Source organism: Panthera leo, chromosome A2 (genome assembly GCF_018350215.1).
Source record: "Panthera leo isolate Ple1 chromosome A2, P.leo_Ple1_pat1.1, whole genome shotgun sequence".
In the NCBI taxonomy this organism is placed as follows: domain Eukaryota; kingdom Metazoa; phylum Chordata; class Mammalia; order Carnivora; family Felidae; genus Panthera; species Panthera leo.
The window spans coordinates 109,435,942-109,462,545 of NC_056680.1; the positions used below are offsets into that span (position 1 = coordinate 109,435,942).

General features: G+C 34.3%; 1 protein-coding gene across 11 annotated transcripts in view; it reads right to left on the reverse strand.

The window, feature by feature from the left end:
- Positions 1-26,604, reverse strand: part of SNX13 (sorting nexin 13) — a 135,225-nt gene that overhangs the window by 75,868 nt on the left and 32,753 nt on the right. For 5 of the 11 annotated variants that reach the window (XR_006197265.1, XM_042919604.1, XM_042919598.1 and 2 more), the window contains 5 exons: positions 15,134-15,246; positions 10,889-10,991; positions 9,068-9,157; positions 7,765-7,886; positions 1,852-1,923 (listed from right to left, as the gene is read on the reverse strand). The exons of 1 other annotated variant lie outside the window; for it this stretch is intronic. Coding sequence is in view for 9 of the 10 variants with exons in the window: in XM_042919604.1 (XP_042775538.1) it covers positions 1,852-1,923; positions 7,765-7,886; positions 9,068-9,157; positions 10,889-10,991; positions 15,134-15,246 (500 nt within the window). In the remaining variant the exon portion in view is untranslated. Of the gene's footprint in view, positions 1-1,851; positions 1,924-7,764; positions 7,887-9,067; positions 9,158-10,888; positions 10,992-12,783; positions 12,815-15,133; positions 15,247-17,686; positions 17,736-21,092; positions 21,238-26,604 lie in introns of all 11 variants that reach the window. 5 more of the 11 variants (XM_042919617.1, XM_042919611.1, XM_042919622.1 and 2 more) reach the window with 3 other exon arrangements.

The following is a 26,604-nucleotide window of genomic DNA, read 5'->3' on the forward strand; positions in this document are numbered from 1 at the left end:
TCTTAAAGTTATAAGAAAACTAAAAAAAATGGAAAAAAAATTTAGGCATGCAGTTTTATGTAACCATATTAAGGGAAATTATATTTAGTGAACTCTAACACCACATAAGATGTTCAATTCTACATCCTGTGCCCAATGCTTCAAAGAGATTAAAGATCCAGATGTTCTAAAGGACACAGATCTCAGAATACAATGAACAACTTAGAGAAACACACATGAGGCACACACTAAGCTATTTTAGAGGGTGAGTATAAAGAACACAGCGATGGAAGCCTTAATCAAGCTGTAGGAAAGGAAAAGAAATAACCTAGGGCTAAGTGTGCATCCTCTTAGATATAAGGTTAAGTATTAAAATATTAAAATAAACAAGCTTTTCTAACAAGATGTACCTGACAAATGAAACATTCCTAGACCCCACAGTAAAATATATCAAAATTCTGTAGGGAAAAACAAGTCATACAAGTCATAAATGGACCTAAATCAAGAAGAATTTGACTAGTTACTATTTAATCACATATAAAAACACTATTTTGAGCATTAGTTTCCAGATCACTTCCCAAAGAAATAAAGGGATGTGGCTGCCATCCTAGATATCTTTATTGCTCATTACCAAATGTTTCTATCTTCGGTCTCTGGCTATAAAAAGAATACAGTCTCATTCTGTAAAATGTAATTTCTTTCCTTCCTTTTTTTTTGTTTTTTTAATATTTATTTACTTTTGAGAGACACAGAGAGACAGAACACGAGTAGGGGAGGGGCAGAGAGAGAAGGAGTCACAGAATCTGAAGCGGGCTACAGGCTCTGAGCTGTCAGCACAGAGCCCGACACAGGCCTTGAACCCACTAACTGTGACATGACCTGAGCCAGTCAGACACTTAACTGACTGAGCCACTGAGGTGCGCCAAATGTAATTTCCTTCTTTTAATTTTCAGCATCAGCCTTAATCAGCCATAATCCACAATCCAAAGATCAGTTAATATTTTAGTGTATTTCCCATCAGTCTCTTTGCTATGCATGCATATTTATGGTTTTCTTACATGGCTAAAATCATACACTATGTTGAATAATTTTTACTCTAATGTATTTCCTATTAGTTTAACAATGCTTCCTAAATATTTTAATGACTACAAAACTAATTCAAGAGTCAGAAAACTTATTTTCTAATGAGCCAAATGGCAATTTTTTTTAGGCTTTGCAGACCACACGGTCCGGGTCACAACTAGTCAACTCTGCTATTGTAGCACAGGAGCAGCCATGGACAAAAATGCAAACAAATGAGTGTGACTGTCCAATAAAACTGTATTTACAAAAACTGTCTACAATATACTATACTTAATAAAATTACTGAATAACCTAATTTTAAAATGGGGAAAAATCTGAGTAGACATCCGCTAAAGATGCTATACAAAAAATAACTCATAAGCCCATGAAAAAATGCTCAATACCACTACCTCTCAGGGAAATGCAAATCAAAACAATTATGAAATACCACTTCACACGCACTAAGACAGCTGTAATCAAAAAGACAGACAAAATCACAGAATGCCTGTCTGGCACAATCAAAAGAGCATGCAACCCTTGATCTCAGGGTCATGAGTTCAAGCCCCATGTAGGGTACAGAGGTTACTTAAATGAAGAAAAAAGAAAAGACAAAATCAAGTGTAGGCGAGGATGTGGAGAAATCAGAACCCTCATAGTGTAGTGGTGAGAATATGTAGCCACTTTGAAAAACAATTTGCAGCTCCTCAAAGGTTAGAGTTAGAAACAGACATAGAAATTCTACTCCTGTATATCCAAGAGAAATACAAACGTAAGTCCACAGAAAAACCTGTACATGAATGTCCACAGTACCATTCTTCATAATATCCAAAAGGTGGAAACAATCCACATATCCACCAGCTGATGAATCCACATGTCCACCAACTAATGAATAAACAAAATGTGGTTTATTATCATACGATGAAATAAATAACAAATAACAACAAATAACTCATAATCCCATGAAAAAATGCTCAATACCACTATCTCTCAGGGAAATGCAAATCAAAACCATAATGAAATACCGCTTCACACCCACTAAGACAGCTGTAATCAAAAAGACAGACAAAATCACAGAGTGCCTGTCTGGCAGTTGTTATTTGTTATTTCTTATTCAGCAATAAGAAAGAATAGTAACATATGCTACATGGATAAACCTCGAAAACATTATGCTAAGTGAAAGAAAAAGAAGCCAGTCACAAAAGGACACATAATTAGGAGGAACAGAAATTAGGTAAGGGTTACCTAGAAATAGATACTGGGGGGGGGGGGGCGCGGGGGGGGGGGCGCGGGGAGGGGAATACAGGGAGTGAATGACAGTAGATACAAGGTTTCTTGTGGGTCATTTACGTGTTCTTGAAATGACTGTGATGAAGACTGCATAACTCCATAAATAAAAGTCACTGACTTTAAGTGGTTAAATTGTGTGATATGTGAATTATATAATATACAATTAACAACCCCTGTTCTATTCTACATATGTAAAAACATTAAGTTATTTTCCCTTCTTTTAAATACTTAACGGTTCCTGGGACACCTGGCTGGCTCAGCTGTTGGGGCATGCAACTCTGGATCTCAGGATTGTGGGTTCGAGCCCAACACTAGAGATCACTTAAAAATGAAATCTTTAAAATAAGTAAACAAATAAATAATCCTAATTGTTTTTGCTGTACTGTAGTAAATAGGACAATAATCATTTTTTTAATTAAAGTCTGTTTTTCTTCATTTTTTATTGTTTATGTATATTAGAGACCGGGCATGAGCGGCGGAGGGGCAGAGGGAGAGAGGGAGACACAGAAGCCGAAGCAGGCTCCAGCCTCTGAGCTGTGAGCACAAAGCCTTACAAAGGGCTCGAACCCGTGAGCCATGGCATCATGACCTGAGCCAAGTCAGACGCTTAACTGACTGAGCCACCCAAGTGCCCCTGATTAAGGTCAGTTTTAAGCTAAGTCTTCAAATGGCAAAGACTAGAAAATGGCAAAAGAGTGTACAACTTTACTGATACAAATGTCCATTATCTGAGTTGTGCTTCCCTTTTGGAGGAGTCTAGGAACACATGATCTATTACTTCTATGACAAAGGTTGTGAGAAAAATGGCTAAATAATCAGAACGTATCTCCCATCATTCCAGAAAGAGCGCTATCATTAGTATCCACCGAATCCTGGAACATACATAGCCATACCTCCTCCTCCCACAGGAAAACCCTTTAGGAAGAACACAGCCGTGGCATTAGAATATATCTCTTTTCTACTAACCTTGGGGTTAAGGGGAACAGAGGCGAAGGAACAGAGTTGCCATATTTTACCTTTGAGCGCAACTAGGTTACTTGATCACTTGTATTTCCCTATGGCTTCTACTACACTAACCTTATCCCCCTTCTCAGAACTTTGCTCTTTCCTAACACGTCCTTCATCCCTCTCTCTATCCCACATATCTATTCTTGAAGACCAGTTTTAACTTTAATCCACAAGAGGTCTTCATTAGTTACTCTGGTCCATTCTACCTCTACATAAAAATTGCTCTTGGGACGCCTGGGTGCTCACTCAGGCAGTTAAGCATCCAACTTCTGATTTCAGCTCAAGTCATGATCCCAGAGTCATGAGATCAAGCCCTGCATCGGGCTCTGTGCTGAGCCCCTCCCACACTCATGTGCACCCTCTCTCTCTCAAAATAAACTTTAAAAAAAAAATTGCTTTTAATACCACACAAATGACTACTTTGTTGCTCTATATCTTAAGTGCTTTAATTTGATCTCCCCCCCCCACCCCATGCCCCCCAAACAAACTAAGATAAGGTAAAAGAATCTGTGTATATATTCTAAGAACACAGTAAGTAGCAAAAATTAAGTTACATACAAAAATTAACTTAACATACACTGAACATTTACTGTGTACCAATCCTGTGGTATTTTACATGCACTAGTACCATATATAAACATTACAATAACCCCATGGGATAATTATCCCATTTTACTGATGCAGAGATTGAAACAGAGAAAGTCAAGTAACTTGCTCAAAATACCACTTATTGGCTGATAAATATTCCATGAAATGCTTTCTGAACATCATCTCATTTGCCCCTCACAATTCTGAGTTTGCTACAAATGTTATTATTTTACATAAATGGTAAGAAATCTTAAGTACACTATAACTCAATGGTACAGGTAGAACTGTAATACAGATATCCCAGAGCTCTCAGTGTTGTATCATAATATCTTATTTGAAAGAGGAATAAAAATACAAAGGTTATCACAGATTCATCCCCTAAAGCTCCAGCCTAGTTCACACTCAGGTTCTACCACAGAGAACTCAAGTGTGCTCCATGAAGGTTCCCATCCCCAAACTGCTACTAGAGTAATCGATACTAATGTTAATACAAGGTCCTCTCTCACATGTGATGTCATGTGATGTCATTTAAACCTAACAACCTGATAAGTAGATATGAGTTATCACCAGACTCAAAGAATTTATATATTCTGTTCATTCAAGGTCTTACAGCTTAATAATAGCATTAAAGCTCAAAATCAGGACTTCAGACTCTTCATATGTCTTTTCTTCCTACTGTGTCTCAAAATTAGCTTTACATTTTATGCCAATACTCTGTAATTGTTTCCTCAAGGTAATGAATAAATATGACCACCAAAATGGAGGGCTTCAAATTTTTTTCTGGGTTCATAGGCCCTTTTTAAAATGAAATCTGTAATCACCCAATTAAAAAAAAACAGTTGTGCATACACTTTCAGGGCTTCATGGGCCCCTATACAAGACTGTACCTTGAAGGGCAGAGGCAATAACTTAATGCTCCTGTTACATGCTCCAGAAACAACAGACAGCACAGAACAAGGAACAAAGTAGTATTCAAGTGACTGCAAACAGACCTACTTTCCATACTATCATTGAAAACAATCATGGAGACTCTGTAAGACATACCTTTTAGTAGTAAAAGAAAAAGCCAACATAGAACAAAAATAAAGTCATTCACATGGATGACACAATTACTGAACCTTACTAAATACCAGGGACTTGACTTTGTATCATTTTTACCCTGAAAACAGCCTCAAAAGTAACTTCGTTATTATCAGTCTATTACAAATGAGGAAACTAAGGTTCAAAAGGAGAGGATTTATTTGTCCAAAAACTTAAGGTCAATGAGAAAGCAAAGATATAAATTCAGGTCAGTCCAGGATGAAAGAAACCTGACTCTTTCTGCAATCACCCAAATATTCACCTTGATAGCACACAATGTTACAAAAGGGGGGAAAGAATAAAAACAAAACAATTTATTACATGAAGGGTAAAGAAAAGGTGGTTTGGGGGATCAAAAACAGGGAAAGTAGTGCAATGAGAGGTAAAAAGGGGGGGAAATTAGGATGAAAATCTAAAGTTTTTTGTTTGTTTTTGGTTTTGTTTTGAGACAGGGAGCATGAGTGGGGGAGGGACAGAGAGAGGCAGAGAGGGTGGGGAGGGGGAGAGAGCCAATGAGCAAGCATCCCAAGCAGGCTCCACACTGTCAGCAGGGAGCCCAATGCAGTGTTGGAACTCACAAACCATAAGATCATGACCTGAGCCAAAGTCAGCTGCTTAACAGGCTGAGCCACCAAGGCACTCCTAAGATGAAAAATCTAAATCATGACATATCTGGTAGGGAATGAAAGAAGAATACTAGACTGTGGATAATCTTGGACTAATCAATCTTTCTGGACCTTAGCTTCCTCATCTGTGAAATTATAAATGCTGGAGGGCGTTAAAAATTTAAATTTCAAATTCCTTCACAACTTTAAAAACATTTTCACAAGTGTTATTTTTATTACATTCCATCAAATGGGGATTCTGTTTTATTCACTGCAGTATCTGCAGCACCTGGTTGGTACAAAGTAGGCACAAAATATTAGTTGAATGAATTAAATAAATTTGATGACAACAATAACCCTGTAAGGAACACAGAACAGGGAAGGTATGATTATGCTTATTTCACATATGAGAAAAACAAAGATTCAAAAAGTTTAAAATACTTGTTCATAGTTCCATAGCTAAGTAGTAGAGCAGAATGCAAACTCAAGTCTCCCAATTACTAGTTCAAAGTTCTTTCCAGGTCTAAAATTTGTTAGATTTCAATACATACTTAGGCCGTCAGATACATCAATAATGGACTCTTATTTCTACCTTTCCAAAGGAAGAAAAAAAAAGTCATTAGGATGATGTTACTATAGAAAGTAGTGAATGACTGATTCAGAAGAGTTACCTGAAAGAATGAATACCCAATACTCAATAATGCTATATATATGAAATAAAGGAGATAAAATCCAATCTCTGACTTTTTATCATACCTTATTTTTGGTGTTCCACAGGGAGCGTACACTTGTAATGATGGCTGGCTACTGGGCAAATGTTTGCTGTTAACACTGAGGGAGAAGGAGTTCAGATCTATCTCTACACGTAAGGTTATTATTCAAACCATACACATTACTGCAGGCCTCCCCAGTGACCTGAGGTTGAGGAACTAAGCTCCTACTCTGAAGCTCAGGATTAAATGAGTTACAGCTGAAAAGTCCTGACAGGGTAGCATGAGCTGGAAACATCTATGTGCACAGAGATGAAAATGCCATACAAGCCCCAGGGCAAAGCTCTAATTCTCCAAGACTGTCAGAAGTACAAGATTGTATTTCAAGAATTTAAGTGGGGAAGAAGAGGGGCTGGCTAAAAAACAACACCTTCAGATTTGAAAGTGTACTGAAGGCCAAGGCATGCAACTTCCTGCCTTGAGGCTACAGGCTGGTAGGAAAATCTGTGTGTGGAGTGGGTAACAAAATCCTTCAATAAAAAATTAAAAAAATGCAAACTCATCCAAACATAAAATCCTTTCTTTCAAAAATAAGTAATTTCTGGATATGAAATGGCCACCCAAAAAATCAAGTAGTTTAAATACAATAGAGACCAAAATATTTTGTCATACGAAAGGTAGTATATAAGCAAGTTTTGTAAGGTAAGAAATTTAGTATATCTCCTAAAAATTTCTTAAAGCAAACTCATCAAACTACACTCCCTTCTGAAAATAAACTGAATATTCTCCACTGACTTAATGATCCTTTGGTTTCTTCTCCCCCTAAAAGTACTTCTACTAGGTATGTGTCAAAAGTAAAAGAGAAGTTATACTGAAACGACTTCCATGGCAGTAAAATAAAACAGAGTATCTGGATAAGAGGGGGAAAAAAAAGGTATTCTCAATAAGTGGGGTGAAAGTCACATGACCAGACCTGGATGAAGAAACTTACATCCAGACAGAAATCAAGGCTTAATCAAGATCAACATCCTGTAAATATAAAGGTTAAAGAAGTATATGTTTTTAGAGCTCCAGTTCTATAATCCGAGCGTTATCTCACAATAATAACTACTGTTCTACTTACCTTTTTTAAAAAAATTTTTTTAATGTTTATTTTTGAGAGAAAGAGACAGAGTGAGAAGGAGGGAGGGGCAGAGAGAGAGGGAGACAGAATCTGAAGCAGGTTCCGGGCTCTGAGCTGTCAGCACAGAGCCTGACGTGGGGCTCGAACTCACGGACCCTGAGATCATGCCCTGAACTGAAATTGGCCACTTCACCAACTGAGCCACCCAGAAGCCCTCTACTTACCTTTTAATAATCAATTTCCCCCTTCCATTTAAAAGTCATTTTCCTTACTGGTATAAACAATATATTTTAAATTTTTCTGCATCAAACAGTGACCTTACCTAGTAGCAAACTGAATGAGTGCATTTTGAAGAGTCTGCCTAATTTCAAGAAGAAAAGATTCATCATCACTTAGTGTATAATACCAGTACTGGACATAATCCCTCAAGGAAAACTGGATAACCTAAAACAAAAATATTGGGGAAAAATACAGCTTTAGGATTTAAAAAGGATCAGTGGCGAATTAAAACCTGGAAGGATTATTTATCAATTTATATTTACTCTCTACACACTAAACTGTGATTTTAAAAAAACTGCCTTATCTGTGGTCAATCCCCACCCATATTCAGGTAAAGACAGAGTCTGCAAAAAGCATAAACTTTCAGTGCCATGATACAATCAAGAGTTTAATTAGTTCAATGGAATGAGGTGCAAAATAATACCAAATGACCCTAATTCTCAAAAAGAAACCTCTTTTCCAAGATTATATCTTCAAATATACTGCAGTCAAATTACCAAAAAAGACAAAGGAGTTCACTTAATTCTAGGACCTTGGATACTGCAACAGTATTAAAGCAGCCAATAAACAGCAAATAATACAACTTGATGTGTATTATTTTTGAAAATCAGGTACACTAAATATGGTTCATCTACAAAAGAAATGTTAGAATTTTAAAGTACACATAATAATCATATAATTAAATAAACATCAACGAAAAATATCTGGGAGGAGAAAAAAATTTTTTAATCTAATTTTTAAATTTTTTTTTTTTTTATTTTTTTTTTTCAACGTTTTATTTATTTATTTTTGGGACAGAGAGAGACAGAGCATGAACGGGGGAGGGGCAGAGAGAGAGGGAGACACAGAATCGGAAACAGGCTCCAGGCTCCGAGCCATCAGCCCAGAGCCTGATGCGGGGCTCGAACTCACGGACCGGACCGCGAGATCGTGACCTGGCTGAAGTCGGACGCTCAACCGACTGCGCCACCCAGGCGCCTCAATATTTTTTTAATCAAATCAAGTATATCCATTTAAAAAACAATAGGAAAAAAATGTCTGATTTACCAAACCACTAAGCTTGTTCATCAGCTAAAGAGCATTTTAACTTTAAAATAATTAGAAACATTATCAAAGAAACTTTTTTCTAAACGCAAATTCAAACAAAAGGCTTGAATATTACATAAGCCCCTTCATTATGAATGATTTCTCAAATAAGGTACCATGTTTAAATACAGGATCCAAGGACAGCATAATAAATTTCCAGCATATTACATATATAACAAAAAATATTTCCTAGTATTTTCAAAAGAAATAAACCTTATTACACAATACAAGGTATGCAAATACCACAAAGGAAAACTCACTTGCTGGAGAGGTTCATCAATTATATTGGCACCTGTCAATCTTCTATCAATCTTTATAGTCCTGGCTTCTCGTTTCATTTCTTCTAAGCACTTGAAGAAAATAATAACATTTTACTGCACAGTTTCTCAATTTAAAATCTCTATAGTTCACTTCTAACTGAATATTCATTGTAACTTTCCTGTCATCTTCAAGTCAGTCAACAATAGCCCTATTTCTTAAGGCTCTGGTATAAACCAAACACCAGCTCTCAAAGTTTCTCTAACAAAGTTAGACACCCAGAAAAAAATTCTATTGTTATCCTCAAAAATTTAAAAAATCAGCAAATATTATTTATAATGTGAGAAAACTGAAAAGATATTGTTGCTATATTTCAATTAAACTTCAAAGCCCTAAGTTAGTGTTTCAGGTGAGTCAAATTAATAATTGTCTTTATTAAACTCTCCTCTTCTCCCTTCCCAGCCTATATACACAGCTGCCAAATGAATATATTTTAATTAACTTTATTTAGGGATGATTTTTAGCAACTAAAGAAAATTAATTCCTCTATTTCTCTGTAGTCTTCAGAAAGATCAGTGGACTGGAAATACAGTGAAAATCAGTGGGACACTCTTCAATTAAAAATATGAACAAATAGCAAAGCACAAATATATATATATATATATATATATATATATAACATAGGCTTCAAATTATAACATGCAACTGCTAAGACTTTTTTCATAAAACATACTTATATATCATTTTAGAAATAGCAAATGAAAATCACTCTTTTTATATGATGTACTAAAAAACAGATTATAAGACTTAGCTAGTCTTGACTGTTATTATTTCCATTTAGGATATTAATTTTTAACATATTTCCCATCCTATATTATGTACCATTCCAATGAATGAAAAGTAATGGATGGCTAAGAAACAATCCAAAAAGAAAAGGTTCATTTCCTCGAAAAGATTTGTGAGCAAACTCAAAAGAATACGTATAAACAGGAATTCTAAAGGAGGCCAGGAGAAAGTCTCAAAGAGATTTTAAATGTTAAGTATTAGAAGAAAAAAAAATTATTAATATGAAAGTTACTAGGATGGGGTGAAATTCTTTTATTTCAGTAATATAAAATAATACTGTATATTACTATCTCTGCATCTCCTACATCTTAGCACATAATGGACAAGTTAATAAATGTAAAGTTAAAATACAGGTATCAACTCCAGACCATTCGTCTCTCTTCATACAAGATGAAACAAACCATCCTGAATACCCAACAATTGAAGGCAATGCAAATCTGAAGCTTATTTATAATACTGAATTCCAATTTATTATTATAGGTTATGATATAAAAAATAGAAATATACCAACATTCAAGATGTTGGATATATATATATATATATATATATATATATATATATATATATGTGTAAAACTGGGCCTAAATTATTAAAATTATAGATACTGCATAGCCTAACTGCAAGCTGTATTTTCCAAGTCAGTTAAAGAAAAGTGCCCATTTTCTTCTCTCCGGTTTCTATGTAATTTACTTCATTCCAAATTTTGAAATCTTATGTTAAGATAGCAGGATGAGGGCCCAAATTTCTATCTTTTCCTAAAACTTGCATTTCCACTTTTTAACATCTAACATTAAAAAAGTTTTCAAAGTAATCTTTTAAAAATGCATTTTCTAAGCATGATCAGGAAGTCTCCCATAAATTGACAGTGAGCATTAGTGAATTACAGGAAAATTGCCAAGCCATATACAGGTGATCACATTATCATCACTGCATAGAAAAGGACTTTGAGGTTTCACACATTCCTTTACTCTATTTACCTTAGGAATCCCAGTGGATGTTGGAGGAAGAAATGAGTGTTCACACTGTTCTAGGTACTTCTCTGAGTTTGTTTTTCCAAACAGGAGAGTAACCACAAAACCCCTGGGGGAAAAATTAATTTTAGATAAAAAAATAAAATTTTATTATAAGTTAACACATCTATCACCAAATGTATTTTTCAGGTTTAATAGATGCCCTGTCATTCACTAAAAAGTCAGTTTTTGACTTTGGCAAGGCAAGTAACTGACAATTTTGTTATGTTCTGAAGTTTAAAACACCTATAAATATTTTATGAATTTACACAAGAGTGCCTTTCAAAGTTTTTATACAATATACTTCATAAAGAATCCCGGGCAACAAGTTCAAACTTTAGGAAAATCAGCCCTCGATAAGTAAGTAGGCTAGCTAACCAAAGACAAATAGGATCTAAATCCATAGCTAAAATCACACATTTCTGTAGTTAACTGATTAATGTGAGATAGTAATATAATTTGCCACTATGGAAATAAAATAAATAAAGGCTATACAGGAAAGAAAGAGATTTAATTTATAGTTTAAAGTCAGACTGGAAATTAAAGATACATATAAATATATCCCAAAGGCTAATTGTTTTGAAATAATTACAGAGTTGCAGTAAGACAAAAACTGGTTTAGAACTGCTTTACTGTATTTACTAAACGTTATCAATATTTTCTATATTTAAAATTTACCACTTAAATCTAAGCACCACTAAAATCCATAAAAAAAAAAAAAAAAAAAAACATCAAATTCTAACTTTACAATGATCTTGGAGTAATCTTCCAATGATTCAAAGGCTGTGGTGACAAGGGAACTGTGAAAAATTAACTATGGTCAGCCTCAACTACTGAAAGGAAGATTCTCAAAGTTCTCTGCTTTCTGTGGCTATCTGCTCCTTAGTATAAGCACCACAAACGCAGAAAGGGGAGTGGAGAAAACCAAGTCATATGAGCCCATGTCATCAATTCTATTTTTGTTTCTTTTTAAAAGAGCTGGCCTCAGAATTACCAAAAATTTCACCTGTCTTGCATCTGCTATTATTAGTAAGAATCAAGCTGGCCCCATAGTTCAGTTTTATCTAGTGATATGTACATTTACAGACACAATAAAATGCTTACATTAACAGTGCTAACAAAAATATTATCATGAAACAGACTGATAAAACACTAACCTTTGTCCAAAGTATGATAGTAGGAAAGTAAGCGAAGGAACAGTTTGATCTTACAAAGAACCTAATTAATAGTTTCAGCCTTGAGGTTTAAGTAAAATCAGATGCTACAAATGACTCTATCATCCGATACAACAGAACCACATGAAGTAGCCCATAATATAGTATCAATAGCATCCCCAAAATTTTTTTTAAAAAACACACAAAAAAAATCCCTAAATGATCTTCCTTCCAAAAGTTTTCTTTTTATTAGAAAATAAGGAATTAGCTTTGACTATAAGCAAAATATATACATTAGCAACAATGTAGAAGGGCAAACTGCAGAACAAAAACAAAAGGTGGTTGCCATAGGAAATGTATTAATTCCTCTCAAACTTGCATTTTTAAGGGGAAAAAAATAACTTTAAAAACTTGTACAATAAAAAAGCACTAAAATTAAGAAATGGTTAGTATATGGAATGTAATTATTTTACTTAAGATTGATATTTAAAAACCTATTTTCGTTCTTACAATTCATAAAGCATTAAACCATACAAAGTTACATTAAAGAAAAGACAATCATTCTTTGTAGTTAAAGACAATATAGGAAAGATGTGATTCAGGAATTATGGTACTCATTGACCATAACAGAGTTAATTGAGAAATGCTTAATTAACCCCCTGAGACAATTTTGGGAAGCCCTTAGTATTTAAGTTAAAGTTCCCTTACCATAGCAGGGAATTTCATGGAGATCAACAACCTGGGACAGAACATCCAATCAATTTATGATATAATATCAACTTAGAATTTCAGACCCTACCACGTGACTCTTCATATTATCTACCCAAAGAGTTTTAGTGGCCTTCACACACCCTTCAAAATTCCATCTTATCTAAAAATTTACAGAACTTTAGAAGTGTCTAAAAAATATTTTGAGATTACTTCTTGATAAATCTGCAGACTCACAAAGGGAACAAGAAAAGTTACCATGACCCTGAAATGAATGGACTCATCACCCTTCCCCTTTTCCAAAACTTTATATGGAGCACTTTCGTGTAAGAGAAATGATTCTCCACTCCTCCACCTTCCAAAGGATCCTAGAGCTCCTGCTGACAAATAAAGTTGCAATTTCCTCCCTTTATGAAATATTGGAAAATATTCTGAAATCCTTCTCCATCACTTTTGCCAAAGTTTTATTCATTTAGTGAACAGAAGAAATCTCTCCTTTTCAGAGAAACATGTCAAAACAGTCTCCTTTCCAATCGGTAAAATCACTCATGACCCTATAGAGAAGAGGTGCAACCGTATAGTTATGCAACCATGCTGCTCTGGTCTTAATTTGTAACAAAGAAGTCTAATTTATGAAGCAAAGAAGGCTGTAGACCTATAAAGTCTTCAGTCATCTTTATAATCAACAAAGATATTCAAAATTTTACTTATCTAATTCCTATGGCTTATTTCTAATTGCTTCAGTATATAGTATCATATCTAAGCAATAATGATGAAAATATTCAATCTGAAATATAGTTTTAGGAATAGTCCTTGAGGTAAATGTTTGATTTGATTCTCACTTGTTCTACAAACAGTGGGTGCACTCCCTATAAAATGGCTACACATAACTTTCAAACCCTATTGTGAAAGAGGTGGGTGGTGTTATGTACATTTAGAAGTCAGTTCTTGAGTATCTTACACAGTCTCTCAGGACACAGTTTATATATGCTATTCAATTCAGCTAAGTTCTCTAAACCTATAGGTTCAAATAGCTCTTCCAAATATTTGGGGTCTCAAAAGATTTTTTAAAAAGAACTCAAGAGGGTGCCTAGGTGGCTGAGTCAGTTAAGCACCCAATTCTTGACTTTGGCTCAGTCATGATCTTACTACGGTTCGAAAATTTGAGTCCCATGTCAGCCTACTCCACGATGACAGCCAGAAGCCTGCTTGGGATTCTCTCCCTCTCCCACCCTCCACACTGGTGCCCGTGCTTGCTTGCTTTCTCTCAAAATACATAAACTTAAAAAAAAAAAAAAAAGAACTCAAAGGTATTCATTCCACAATTACATAAACGTATCTTAAAAATACAGACACACACACAAACATATATGTACATTCACACACACATAGTAACAACAAAATACTCAGCTAAGCGACCTTGGTTTGAGTATCTAAATAACAAGCATCTACCTCTGTTTTCTATAGATTTTCTCATATACAACTCACATCTGATACCAAATGCTCCATATAGGAAGCTATACTAAATCATGACTGAAACCTCTCTTGTAAAGGATTATCAATTCAAGGTAAAGCATAAACACTGTTAACCAAACAAACATGAAGAGAAAAAGGCAAAATCGGTTGTTTGAATTTTCTATAACAAAGTAACAGCATTCCCCAAGGGAAATTAACATTGTTTGAAGTCTAATCAATGAAACAGTATCTTCTATACTATATAAAACTTGAATCATCTCAATATAACTTATTAATATAATAGATTTAAAATTTTTTCACTCCTAAAAGGTAATAACACTAAAAGGAATAAAAACTCTTTAAAACTGTCAAATTATACAAAAAGTTTATATCATTGGAAATTGAAAGCTTTTTGAAAATTATTACGCATATTTCTGATACAAATAACAATCACCATTGTTTTTTTTTTTTTTTTTAATGTTTGTTTATTTTTGAGAGAGAGACAGCGCACACAAGCACGAATGGGGGGGAGGGATAGAGAGAGAGGAGACACAGAATCCAAACCAGCCTCCAGGCTCTGAGCTGTCAGCACAGAGCCCGACACAGGGCTCGAACTCACGAACTGGGAGACGATGACCTAAGCCAAAGTCGGATGCTCAACCGACTGAGCCACCCAAGTGTCCCCCATTACATTGCTTTTATTTTACCAGGTATCTTCATTTTATTTCATTTAACTTTGGTAAAAAATAATTTGCAAAAAAGAGCATTCACAAACCATACTTCCATTTCTCATGGTCATTTTTTTCTTCTTCTTGAGGTCTCATGGTCATTTGTTTCAATTTTTAACAACAGAGTATGACATAGCAATTATAAGATTATCTTTGAGAATACTTACCCACCCACAAAGCAGAGGATATAAAATGCCAAATAAAATATTACAAAGGGTCCAAAGGTTATTAGAGAAAGGACAATGCCAAGGCTTCCCCATCCCCATATGGATAGACTGGTCTGAAATAAAGAAAAGGAAAATAATTTTTAATAAATAAATTTCCATATGAATTAGAAAAGAAAAAACAAAACTTTTACATCCTTTCAACATATACAGTACTATTTGCAGTATTTGTTACATAATTTGTTTTTGAAAATGTTAACTACATTCTTGGAGACTTATCTCTAAGAAACAATATACAGAATCTATATGTAGAAAGGGATGTATACTACATCAGCAATGATTTTTTAAAAATCTAGTGGCAATGTAAAAGCACAAAAGCAATCATTACACAAACTGTTGAATGATATGCTGGCATGAGAAATGATAAAAAAAAGTATTTATAAAAACATTTACATATGCACACATATATATAAAAGGTTAAATAGCCTCCAAAGTTGTACATGTTTAGAGTATTTCATCTTAAAACTAAGTTCCAACAGAAATACAGTATAACAACATTTTTTAAAACTTAAAATTTCAAGGTAAGAAATCCACATCTCACTGAAAATTTTACTCAAATTTACATAGAAATTTATAAAATTATAATTGCACAACTTCCAATTTTCAGTTACCAAAATACACCATGAGCTCAAAAAAATCTCCAAAATTCTCAATCCTTAAAAATAAACAAAAAACCCTGTTTTGTTTAGAATTATACTGTATTATATATTTAAAATACTCCTTTTGTTGAAAGCAAACTGGATTTTAGCAATTTAAGTCCTTACGAATAAATAAACGTATTCAATTCAGTAAGTTCCTACATGCATTTGCCTTGTACTGTGAGGCCTACAAAGGATGCACTTGTCCCATTCCTGCCATCAAGGAGCACAGAGAAGAATGTCTTACAGGAATGAAACAATTAGACACTGAACCAAAAGAAAATAATAGAAAGCATTATAAGATGCTAAAGTGAACAAAATTAATGACCAAAAAACTGGAATAGACAGTAAGTTCTATGGATTATGAGAGAAAGAACAGTTTTATTTATTCATTCATTCCTCAGTCAATGAATGTTTCTTATGTGCTATAAGCTGAAGGTGCTTGGGGAAACCACAAGGAATAAAACATATCCTCATAAGACTACTTTCTAGAAAAGAGAGAGATAAGCATACTCTCATAAATTTACACATTTGCATAAGTTTACATTCCAGAAGGGGAAAAAACAAGTAATAAATAAATGTACAGTTATATCAGCCAGGGAAAAGTGCTATGGAGAAAAATAAAGCAATTACATATGATTGCTATATAAGTTATATATATAGGACTATATAAGAAGCTTTCGGCTAGATGACACATGAACAGAAATCTTAGAAAAGATTTATTTAAGTATAATTTATAATAATGAGTCTTCCTACCCCAAGTAATGTTTTTCCATTTATTCATATCCTCTTTAATGTCACTCTGTGGAAATTTTAAATATTTCTTCTTCTATATAAGGCTACTTCAATCTTGTTCGTTTGTATTTATTATCCTTTTTCCTCATTCTGGCCACTATTATCTTTTTCACCAGAGGACAGAACACCCACTGATGAAGTTTCTGCTCTGACCTCATGATTTCCTCCTTGAATCAGCTGGGGAAACTATTTCACCTACAGAAGTGGTCTCTGACTTCTAAGAGCTGAAAGTAAACCATGGGGATTTAAAATACAAAAGCAGTCCAATCCTTCTGCTGAACATCCAGTACCTGATCCACACTACAGTACTGCCAGAGGCCCAACTATGGAAAGCAGATGCTATTTCCCAAGATTCACTCAAAACTTTATCCACTGAATTCCCTGCAAAGAGTTCTCATACACTCTCAGGAAAGCTGAAACCAGACTATGACCCAAATACTTTAATCAATCTACCTTCTCCATTGAGATCTGGCCTAATATTTACAATATTATTCTTTCTTTACAATGTTAGATTTATGCTTGCTAGCCAGTTTGTCAAAACTAAACAACTTACTGCTTGGATATTTTAAGAGGTTTTAAAATGAAACGAAGCAGGGGTGCCTGGGTGGCTCAGTCGGTTAAGCATCCGACTTCAGCTCAGGTCACGATCTCGCGGTCCGTAAGTTCGAGCCCCGCGTCGGGCTCTGGGCTGATGGCTCAGAGCCTGGAGCCTGCTTCCGATTCTGTGTCTCCCTCTCTCTCTGCCCCTCCCCTGTTCATGCTCTGTCTCTCTCTGTCTCAAAAATAAATAAACGTTAAAAAAAAATTAAAAAAAAAAAAATGAAACGAAGCAAACTGGCTACCTCTGTAGATAAAGGAAGGGAGCATGCAATTGGAGGACAACCCACAGGAGGCTTCTCAAATATTCAGTAGGGTTCTATTTCTTAATCAACTGTTTGCCTTAAACTGAATAAATGTAATATTTCTTCTATGTGAATCATACATCTCACAATTAAAAAAATTTTTAAAGAAGAATCACAGTTAGTTAACATGGGGAAGATTATTTAATGCAGCAGTTAGTTACCATGGTAGATGCTCGAATGTCTAAAACATAAGTTTTCAGAATCTTGTCTCTTCTCATTTGAAAATGGTAGCAAAATGATCAAAAAAATGAATTATTACTCATTCATTCTACAAACACTTGTCAATATCTATCACAATATGCCAGGCACTAGTGACTTAACAGTGAACAAAATAGACATTACTGTCATAGTTTTAAAACTCTACAAGAGAAGACCCTTTCTTTAATTGTGAAAGAAATTTTTATATTCCAGAGACTAATAAAATTAAGCATGTCAAATCAAGCAAGTCAGGAGCTCATTTATAGTTAACGTCAAATTTTAAACTGTTCATGGAAACACCAGAATAGTGAATTGTCCAAAACTAGAAAGTTTCATATTATTCCAAGTGTTCCCAGATATAATGTAATTGGTTGATATTATAATGTTATTATTTGGTGAGATTAAGAAAAACAACTAATCTTACACCATAACCATATAAAAATCTTGAGTTCTAATTATTTCCTAAGATGATAAAATTTAGGATAATTCTGTACCACATCAGAAACTTTTTACAAATTCAAATAAGTATTCATTACCTCAAGAACTGACCTACCATGGAAGCCAAAAAATAGAAACATATCTCTATTACAGTGATTTACATTAAAATAATACTTGACATATTATCATTTTCTCCTCTAAATACAATAATCAACACCGAAATACCCATGCTATGTGATTCCTTAAAATCACGGACTTATCAACTAGGCATTGGAAGAAATTTTCAAAATCATCTACTCTAGTGCTTCTCAAACTTTAAGGACCTTAAATACAGACTCTTAAAATGCAGATGCTGATCCATTATCTCTGTGATTCTTTCATTTCTAACAAGCTATCAGAACTGTTTAGAACTAAGAACAACTACCTATTTATAATTTTCCTTAATCACTAGGTCCACAAAACCTTTTCCACAACTCAAAAATTCAAAAAGCTTTGAGAACCAAAACTGTACCAAACATTCTAAACACTATCTCATTTATTTCTCAGAACATTTTATGAAGTAATCAAGAACTTAGTACAGCATAGTGCCCCAAAAGTATGGACTTTGGAGTTAGACTGAGTGCAAATCTCACCTTTACTATTTATTAGTTGGGTAATCACCAAATGCCTTAATTTCCTCACCCATGTGGCTGTTGTGGGGAGTAAATGAGTCCCTGGTCTTGTATTCAATTTTACCTTAATCACAATTATTCCTAGTTTAGCAAGAGAGAAACCAAGGCACAGAGAAGCTTAAAATAAAAAACTGCCCAAGGTCATGCAAGCTAGTAAGCATAAAAGTGAGATTTGATTCTAGGGAAATCCCAGCTCCTTATTAAACCTTAAAATTTGTCACTGACAACTACCTAAAGTTAAATCACAAAAAGAAAAGAATGTTAAAATCATCAACGAGTGCTTCCCTTTATCCAAAAATTAATCAATTTAATACGCTTTCCAAGATATTAGTCAGAAAATGTCTTGTAATGAATATAATAAATCCCTGGTCTGAATATAAGTATATAATTTTTATTAGAAAATCAATATAACCATGTATACCCTACATAAGTAACGGAAAGAATTTCAAGGGTCTCAATTTATGAGTATGTCCTGACACCTATACACATCAGTGTGGCTTTGAGCACAGGGACACATAGACATAAAAACTGACCCCTGCTTCCAAGATGTTCAAGAACCAAGAAAGGATAATGCCTCCTGACAACAGGAAGCAAGTGGAAATAATTTTCCCTGTAATATTTTATGCCTATCAAGTCCTGTTGATATCTATTTCATCTGTTCCTCACCATAGTCTCTTATGATAGTAAGGGTAGCATCATATAGTAGTAAGAACACAAAGAAAACAGAGTCAGTTTACCACTAACATTCTGTGTAACCTCTGCAAAATCACTCTCTTTGATCCAAAATTCCCATTAGCACAGTAAGTGGACTCTCAAGTCAAATCTAACTGTAATAGATTGATTAAGTAACTTTCTTCATAATGACACAGCTATTTCAATGCAAAGCCAGACCCAGATTCTCCTGGCTATAGGAGAATGGGACTAAGTGGAAACAGCTATTTTATTTTAGATCACATAAAAAACAGATGGTCAGAGCTCCCACAACATGGACGTCAGACTGTGATGTAAGTCTCACTAGAATGGGTCAACCACCCTCAGAGTTATAATGACCTGGTATATCTGAACACATTATATGGCATAGGGCAGCCAGACAGATAGGGATGAGTATCTTAAAACTGATACTACTTCAGCGCCAATTTGGGTCACAGAAGTCATATGATTTCTTATGAAATCTTACTTCTTATGAAACTTTACTTAACAAAAAAAATAAGTACTCATAAGAAGAGTGGCCTTATTGTAACTATAGGAACCTTGTCTTATTCAACATTATATAATAATTTAACCAAAGCCTGGTACAAAGAAGTTGTTCACTAATTATGTAACTATTTAATTTACTAACTAGAGAAGTAAAACGAAGGGGATGGAAGGAAAGGGGAAGGGAGAAAAGGAGGGGAAAGGGGAAATGGCAAGAAAGGAAGAAGGTCTAGGAAAAGTGAAAAGGAAAAGCAGCCTAAATTGAAGTGCTCCTCCACCCCTCACCTTATGGCTTTAAGCAGAGCTATACATTCTTTCTAGTACAAACCATACCAAATTCCCACTCTCAAAAATCACTCAAAAAGCTGGACTTTGTTCTTCCACGAGACTGATGTACAAAAAAGCTTTCCTTAGGCTGCCTCAACACATGCTCACGGCATCCCACCTTATTATTTCCTTTTCAGGGAGGAAGTCACAGAACAGGAGCCACACAGGGATCATGAGTACATTTGCTGGGGCAACTGGTCCCAAACCCCGCTTTTCACACTCCAGGGACACAGGAATAAAGACCCTCTTCCACTCACTCTTACTTAAGATACCTAGTATATTCTTGGGAGGATAGTTAAAGACTACTGTGATCGGGTGTATTGAGCCAGGGGAGATAGAGGGCCTGTGGAAAGGGTAGACACCTCAGTCAATGACCCTGGTCTCCAAGATGGCTGAATACCCAACCTGCAAAGGTAACAGCCACTGGATACTTGTGGAGTTTCTCCTACCTCTCCCAATCGGGGGTGTGTATTTTTAGTTCTCTGGTAATAGAACCTTCTCCCTTACAAGAAAAGTGTATTGTTCAACTGTTACAGATTTTCAAGAATGAATTATATACAAATATACAGATGACCGCTTGAACAAACCCTTCACTTTTTATTAGAGCAGTAGTTATAAAAGGTCATAGACTACCACACAATTATACACAATCAGGACTCCTAGCATCCAATGACAAAGAATATACAAGCTACAATAAATTACTGTTTTTTAAACTAGATTACTGTCAATTACCACATACCTATACACAGTTTGAAAACAATAGCAGGTACATTCATAATATGCATTTGTTTATTCAGGATACAAACTACGTTATAGGCTGCAGACCCTCTTCTCATCCCCACAGCCCATACACTGGGAATCACTGAATTGGAGTCTTGATGTAACTGTAGTATTGAAAACAAAAGAAAACAAAAGACTGTATTAACTGAACACTTTCTCTTATACAGGAAAAATCATAAAATTATTTAAAATGTGGATGAGGCAGTATAGCAAAGAATAGTCCTGACAGACTTCCAATAAATACTCAAAGCCTCAAATTGAAAAACTACTTTATCAAAGTTTCCCGAATTTCTAATAAAAGGTCTCTAGTAGATACACAAGAATGAAATAAATTAATCAAAAGAGATTTTCAGAGACTACATATTTCTAGTTACACATACTGTTTTGGAGTCTATGTAAGTAATAAATCTCAAAAATAATAGAGATATGTTTAAATAATAAACCTTCAATCTCCATCAAAAAGAAGCAAAATAGATTCTTTTCCTAATGTTTCCATTTGGCAGATAAAGGTCTATTTTTAATTTGTTTATGAAGGAGACAAACATATGTGTGTATATAGATGACATATGTGTACACATGTCGTATATATATATGACATACAAAAAGGAAAAGTATTCCCTAAAAAATAACTGATTAACGCAAAAATTTTAAACGTACCAAAGAATAAGACAGTTAAATTTCTAATTATGTGCTACTAGAATCCATCAAGATATCAGAACGGAAAATACCAGTTCTATGTATTCTACACAAACTGCATTTTTTTTTGTATCAGCATACTGACCCTGATTATTCTGAATTCAACTACATATTAGTAAAGTATGTATAGCTATCATTCACCTAAGAAAGAGAGTTATAAATAAACACACATTTGCTTATTTTTTTAATATAAGTATATACAGATACTTTTTTAAATGATTTATGAGGAATGAAGAAAATGGAGGTAGAGGAGACAATTATAAGAACTAGACATCTAAAAATACTTTGCTGTGTGGATCTGATTTTGTAATGGTATAAATACGTTTACACCATCAAAAGCAAAGTAAAATCAATCTAACTATATACTACTAATGTGGAATAACCACACAGAGAAACTATTTTAAGTGATTTTACAATACAGTTATTCAACTGTGGATCATTAGTGATATGCACTCTAATAACAATAACAATGAAAATCTAATAGTGTGCTTCAGTAGAAAAATAGTGTTGACAGTTCCACTAAAGCAAACCAGGGCTATTGAAGCAATGGTTGATTCCAAGACTGGGGCAGGAAATAAGTTTAAACTGGGCCTGCGTACCTTGATATACCAGAAAGCTACTATAGACCACTGAGGACAAGTCAGAAGGACTCAGGAGAGGCGTTTGGGTGGTTCAGTCAGGCTCTTGACTTTGGCTCAGGTCATGCATGATCTCACGGTTCATGGGTTTGAGCCCCCCAAACAAATAAACTTTAAAAAAAGGACTCAAGACAACCTGAAAACGCTTTAATTGGTTAAAGATGGCATCACTAAGATTAGTAACTGCAGTGGACGGGAGCACTTCAAATATTTGAGTTCATGAAAATATGAAGACTTTTTTTAAATTCCATTAATGACCTTTAAAGGGTGCAACTCTGTTTGAAAAGTGGCACAGAATTAAGCATTTATCAGGGTAATCAGACAGTTTATGAAAATTTAATTTCTCTTTAAGGAAATATTCCATATAATAAAGAAGAAATGATTGAATCAGAATAGCACCATATTGCAATCCTTAATATATTAGAGGTCTAGCAGAGGAAGAAGGGAAGGAGGGAGGGAGAAAAAGAACGAACACAAACCAGATATCATATGCTTCCTGAAAGAAAAAAACACACCACCATCTATGAAATATTCTTGTATGGAGGGGGAATCAAACCTGAATCTGATTTCAGGAAATCAGAAGACTAGAGAAAATGTTACAGTACACCACGGAGATGACCTAAGCAAAAACTCGAGACTGTGAGAAACACTAAAGGGCAAAAAACACAGAGTTCCTTCAACAAATGAAGGGTAAGAGAAAACCCATATAAGAGAAGGGGGGAAGGGAGGAAGGAAGAGGGTTTGGGAGAATCTGTGGGTAAAATTGCAATATGTAGAGCTTATTCAACTTGATTTTAAAGGAAATACAGTGGAGAAAGGAAAAGAGAAAAAAGGATGAGGAAGGAAAAGAGAAATGGGTAATGGGTAATTCTTAATATTTTCTGGATATTTAATGATATTAAGTTACTGCTTATTTTTTACTTGGTAGAATGACATTATGGTTATATTTTAACAAAGAGAATCTTTATGTTTTACAGACACATGAGGAATTATTTACAGATTAAATTCTATATCTAGAATACACTTCAAAATAATTCTGTAAGTAGAGACTGGGGAAAAAGTGAAAAAACATATAGATAAAACGTAACTGCCCATGTGTTGATAAATGTCTAAGCTGGGCATGAGGATAGGGAATTCATTAATCTTCCTACTTTTAATGCTTGAAATGCTTTATTAAAAAATTGTTTAAACATACACAATAATCACAAAATTTACGTACATAGCAAACGTACTTGAATTTCTTAAGTAACCACTTCACAAAATAAACAGCCCACAAACATGCTCCATGTTTACACCCCAGAAAATAATTTGGGATTAAAAATTTCCTATCATTAGTTCACAGTAGAGCAACATACACTTGGCTATTATTCTTTTAGGGGCCCCTGGGTAGCTCAGTCAGTTAAGCATCCAACTTCAGTGCAGGTCATGATCTCATGGTTCATGGTTTTGAGCCCCACGTTGGGAACTGTGCTGACAGCTCAGAGCCTGGAACCTGCTTCAGATTCTGTGTCTCCCTCTCTCTCTGCCCCTCCCCTACTCACATGTGTCTCTTTCAAAAAGAAAAGAGAAGAAATGAAAAGAAAAAGAAAAGAAAAAGATTCTTTTAAATATGCAACTAAGTAATGAGTTTTAACATCCTATTTTTTGCGTGGTTACGTGCACGTTTTATATAAGAACAACTATTCAAAATAATTATTTTGGGGGATTTCATATGATTCTATAATAATTACATAGTTATGTACTGGGCCTTAATTATACAAAGATGTATCAGTTTCTGTCCTCAATATGCTCACAAACTAAATAAGTAAAATACACTTGTAATGACAACATAGAACAGTGATTAAGTATCACAATAAAAAGATTTACAAAGTGGAAATACAGAAAAGATAAAGCCTCTAGAGCAAACTCCTTTGAAATTGCCTTCAAAAGGCAATTTTGCAGTTAAGAAAATCAATCTCTTTTCTTTACAGTCAGCTACTTTTTTTCCATCAAAATGGTATTACCCAAAACTGATTACAAACTTTATTCACTAAAGTTCTGGTAATTTCCAAAAATAAAAACTCCAACTGAACAAAGATTCACAGATGCTAAGGCTATTCAAGAGAAAGTACCCTTGGATTTAAAAGTAGGACAGAGAATATCATTTGTTTACTGAATTTAAGCCCAATGCTCAAGGCTATTTATAATGTTATCCCTAAATATATTTAAAGATTCCATTTATAAATGGCAACAAAGTAAGTTGTAAGGGATAAATGCACTATTCAAGAACTTCCAAAAAACTACACATAATCAAAGACATTCTTTTCAACAAATGATACTGGGAAAAATAAACATCCATATGCAAAAAAAAAAAAAAAAATGAATTTAAGACAACATATCTTATAACTGTCATAAAAAATAACTCAAAATAGATCAAAGACCTGAAAGTAAAAGACAAAACTATAAAACTCCAGAAGAAAACATAAGAGAAAACCTACATGACCTTGAGCATGATGATGACTTTTTAGCTACAACACCAAAGACAACCCATTAAGAAATAAATGATAAACTGCACTTCATTAAAATTAAAAACTTCTGTTCAGCAAAAGATAGTATCACAATAAGTAAAAGATCAGCCACAGACTAGGAGAAAATATTTGCAAAAGACACATCAGATAAAGGAGTTATCCAGAATATACAAAGAACTCTTAAAATTCAAAAATAAGAAAACAAACAATCCTAATTAAAAAATGAGCCAAAGACTTTAATAGACACCTCACTGAAGAAGATATACACGCAAATAACCATGTGAGAAGATATTCTACATCATATGTCATCAGGGAGATGTGAATTAAAACCACAATGAGATACCACCACACATCTATCAGAATGGCCAATATCCAGGACACTGACAACACCAAATACTGACATGACGTGGGACAACAGGAAATCTCATACACTGCTAGTGGAAAGGTAAAATGCCATTCTGGAGGTCAATTTGGCAATTTCTTACAAAACTAAATATACTCTTACCATATGATCCAGAAATCATGCTCCTTGGTATTTACCCACAAGGAATGAAAACATGCCTATAAAAACCTGCACAGAATTTATTTAAAGCAAGTGTATTCATCACTGGCAAAACTTAGAAGCAACCAAGATGTCCTAAAGTAGCTGAGTAGATAAAACTGTGGTACGTTCAAACAATGGAATATTATTCACCACTAAAAAGAAATGAGCTATCTAACCATGAAAAGACATGGAGAACCTTAAATGTGTGTTACAATGTTAAAAAAGCTAATATAAAAAAGTTACATACAGTATGATTCCAACTATATAACATTCTACAAAAGGCAAAACTATGAAGACAATAAAAACATCAGTGGTTGAGGGAGACAAGATAGGAAGATGAACAAGTAAAGAGTACAGAGAAATTTTAGGGGACTGAGAACACCCTGGATGATATTATGATGGATATGTTATTATACTTCTGCTGCAACCCACCAAATGTACAACACGAACAAAGGTGAACCCCAAGGTAAACTAGAGTTTGGGTGATTATCATGCATCAATTTAAGTTTAGCCTCCACAAAATCTACCATTCTTGTGAGAGATATATAAGGGAGACTACATGTATATGAGAGCAGAAAACAGATAGGAATCTCTATACCTTTCCCCCAATTCGTAAACTGAAAATTGCTCACCGAAAAATCTTTTAAAAACTGCATATAAATAATCACAAGTACAAAATGATTTCACAAAGAGAGAAAATGATAACAAGATGCCATCAGTCATAAAAGAACAAATGCTAAAAGTCAAACTCAAAATTCATGCAACTTTTAATAAAATGTAAAAAAAAAAACACAAAACTATTTTTATATATTAAAATTAACTATTTAAATTCATTTCACAAATTTCATAATCTCTCATCTTAGTATAGGAAACTAGAGATCAACCACTCTGACACAGAAAACTCTAAGATAAACTACAAACATATAAAAAATATGTGTCACCTAAATATGGATAATTATTAGATCATCAAAATTTTGGTTGATATAATATACCAGCACATACTTCAATTCCACTTAGAGTCCCCTCTCCACCCAAAGAAAATTACACTTCCCTTATTCAAGGCTCCTAGTAAATAAATACCTCTTA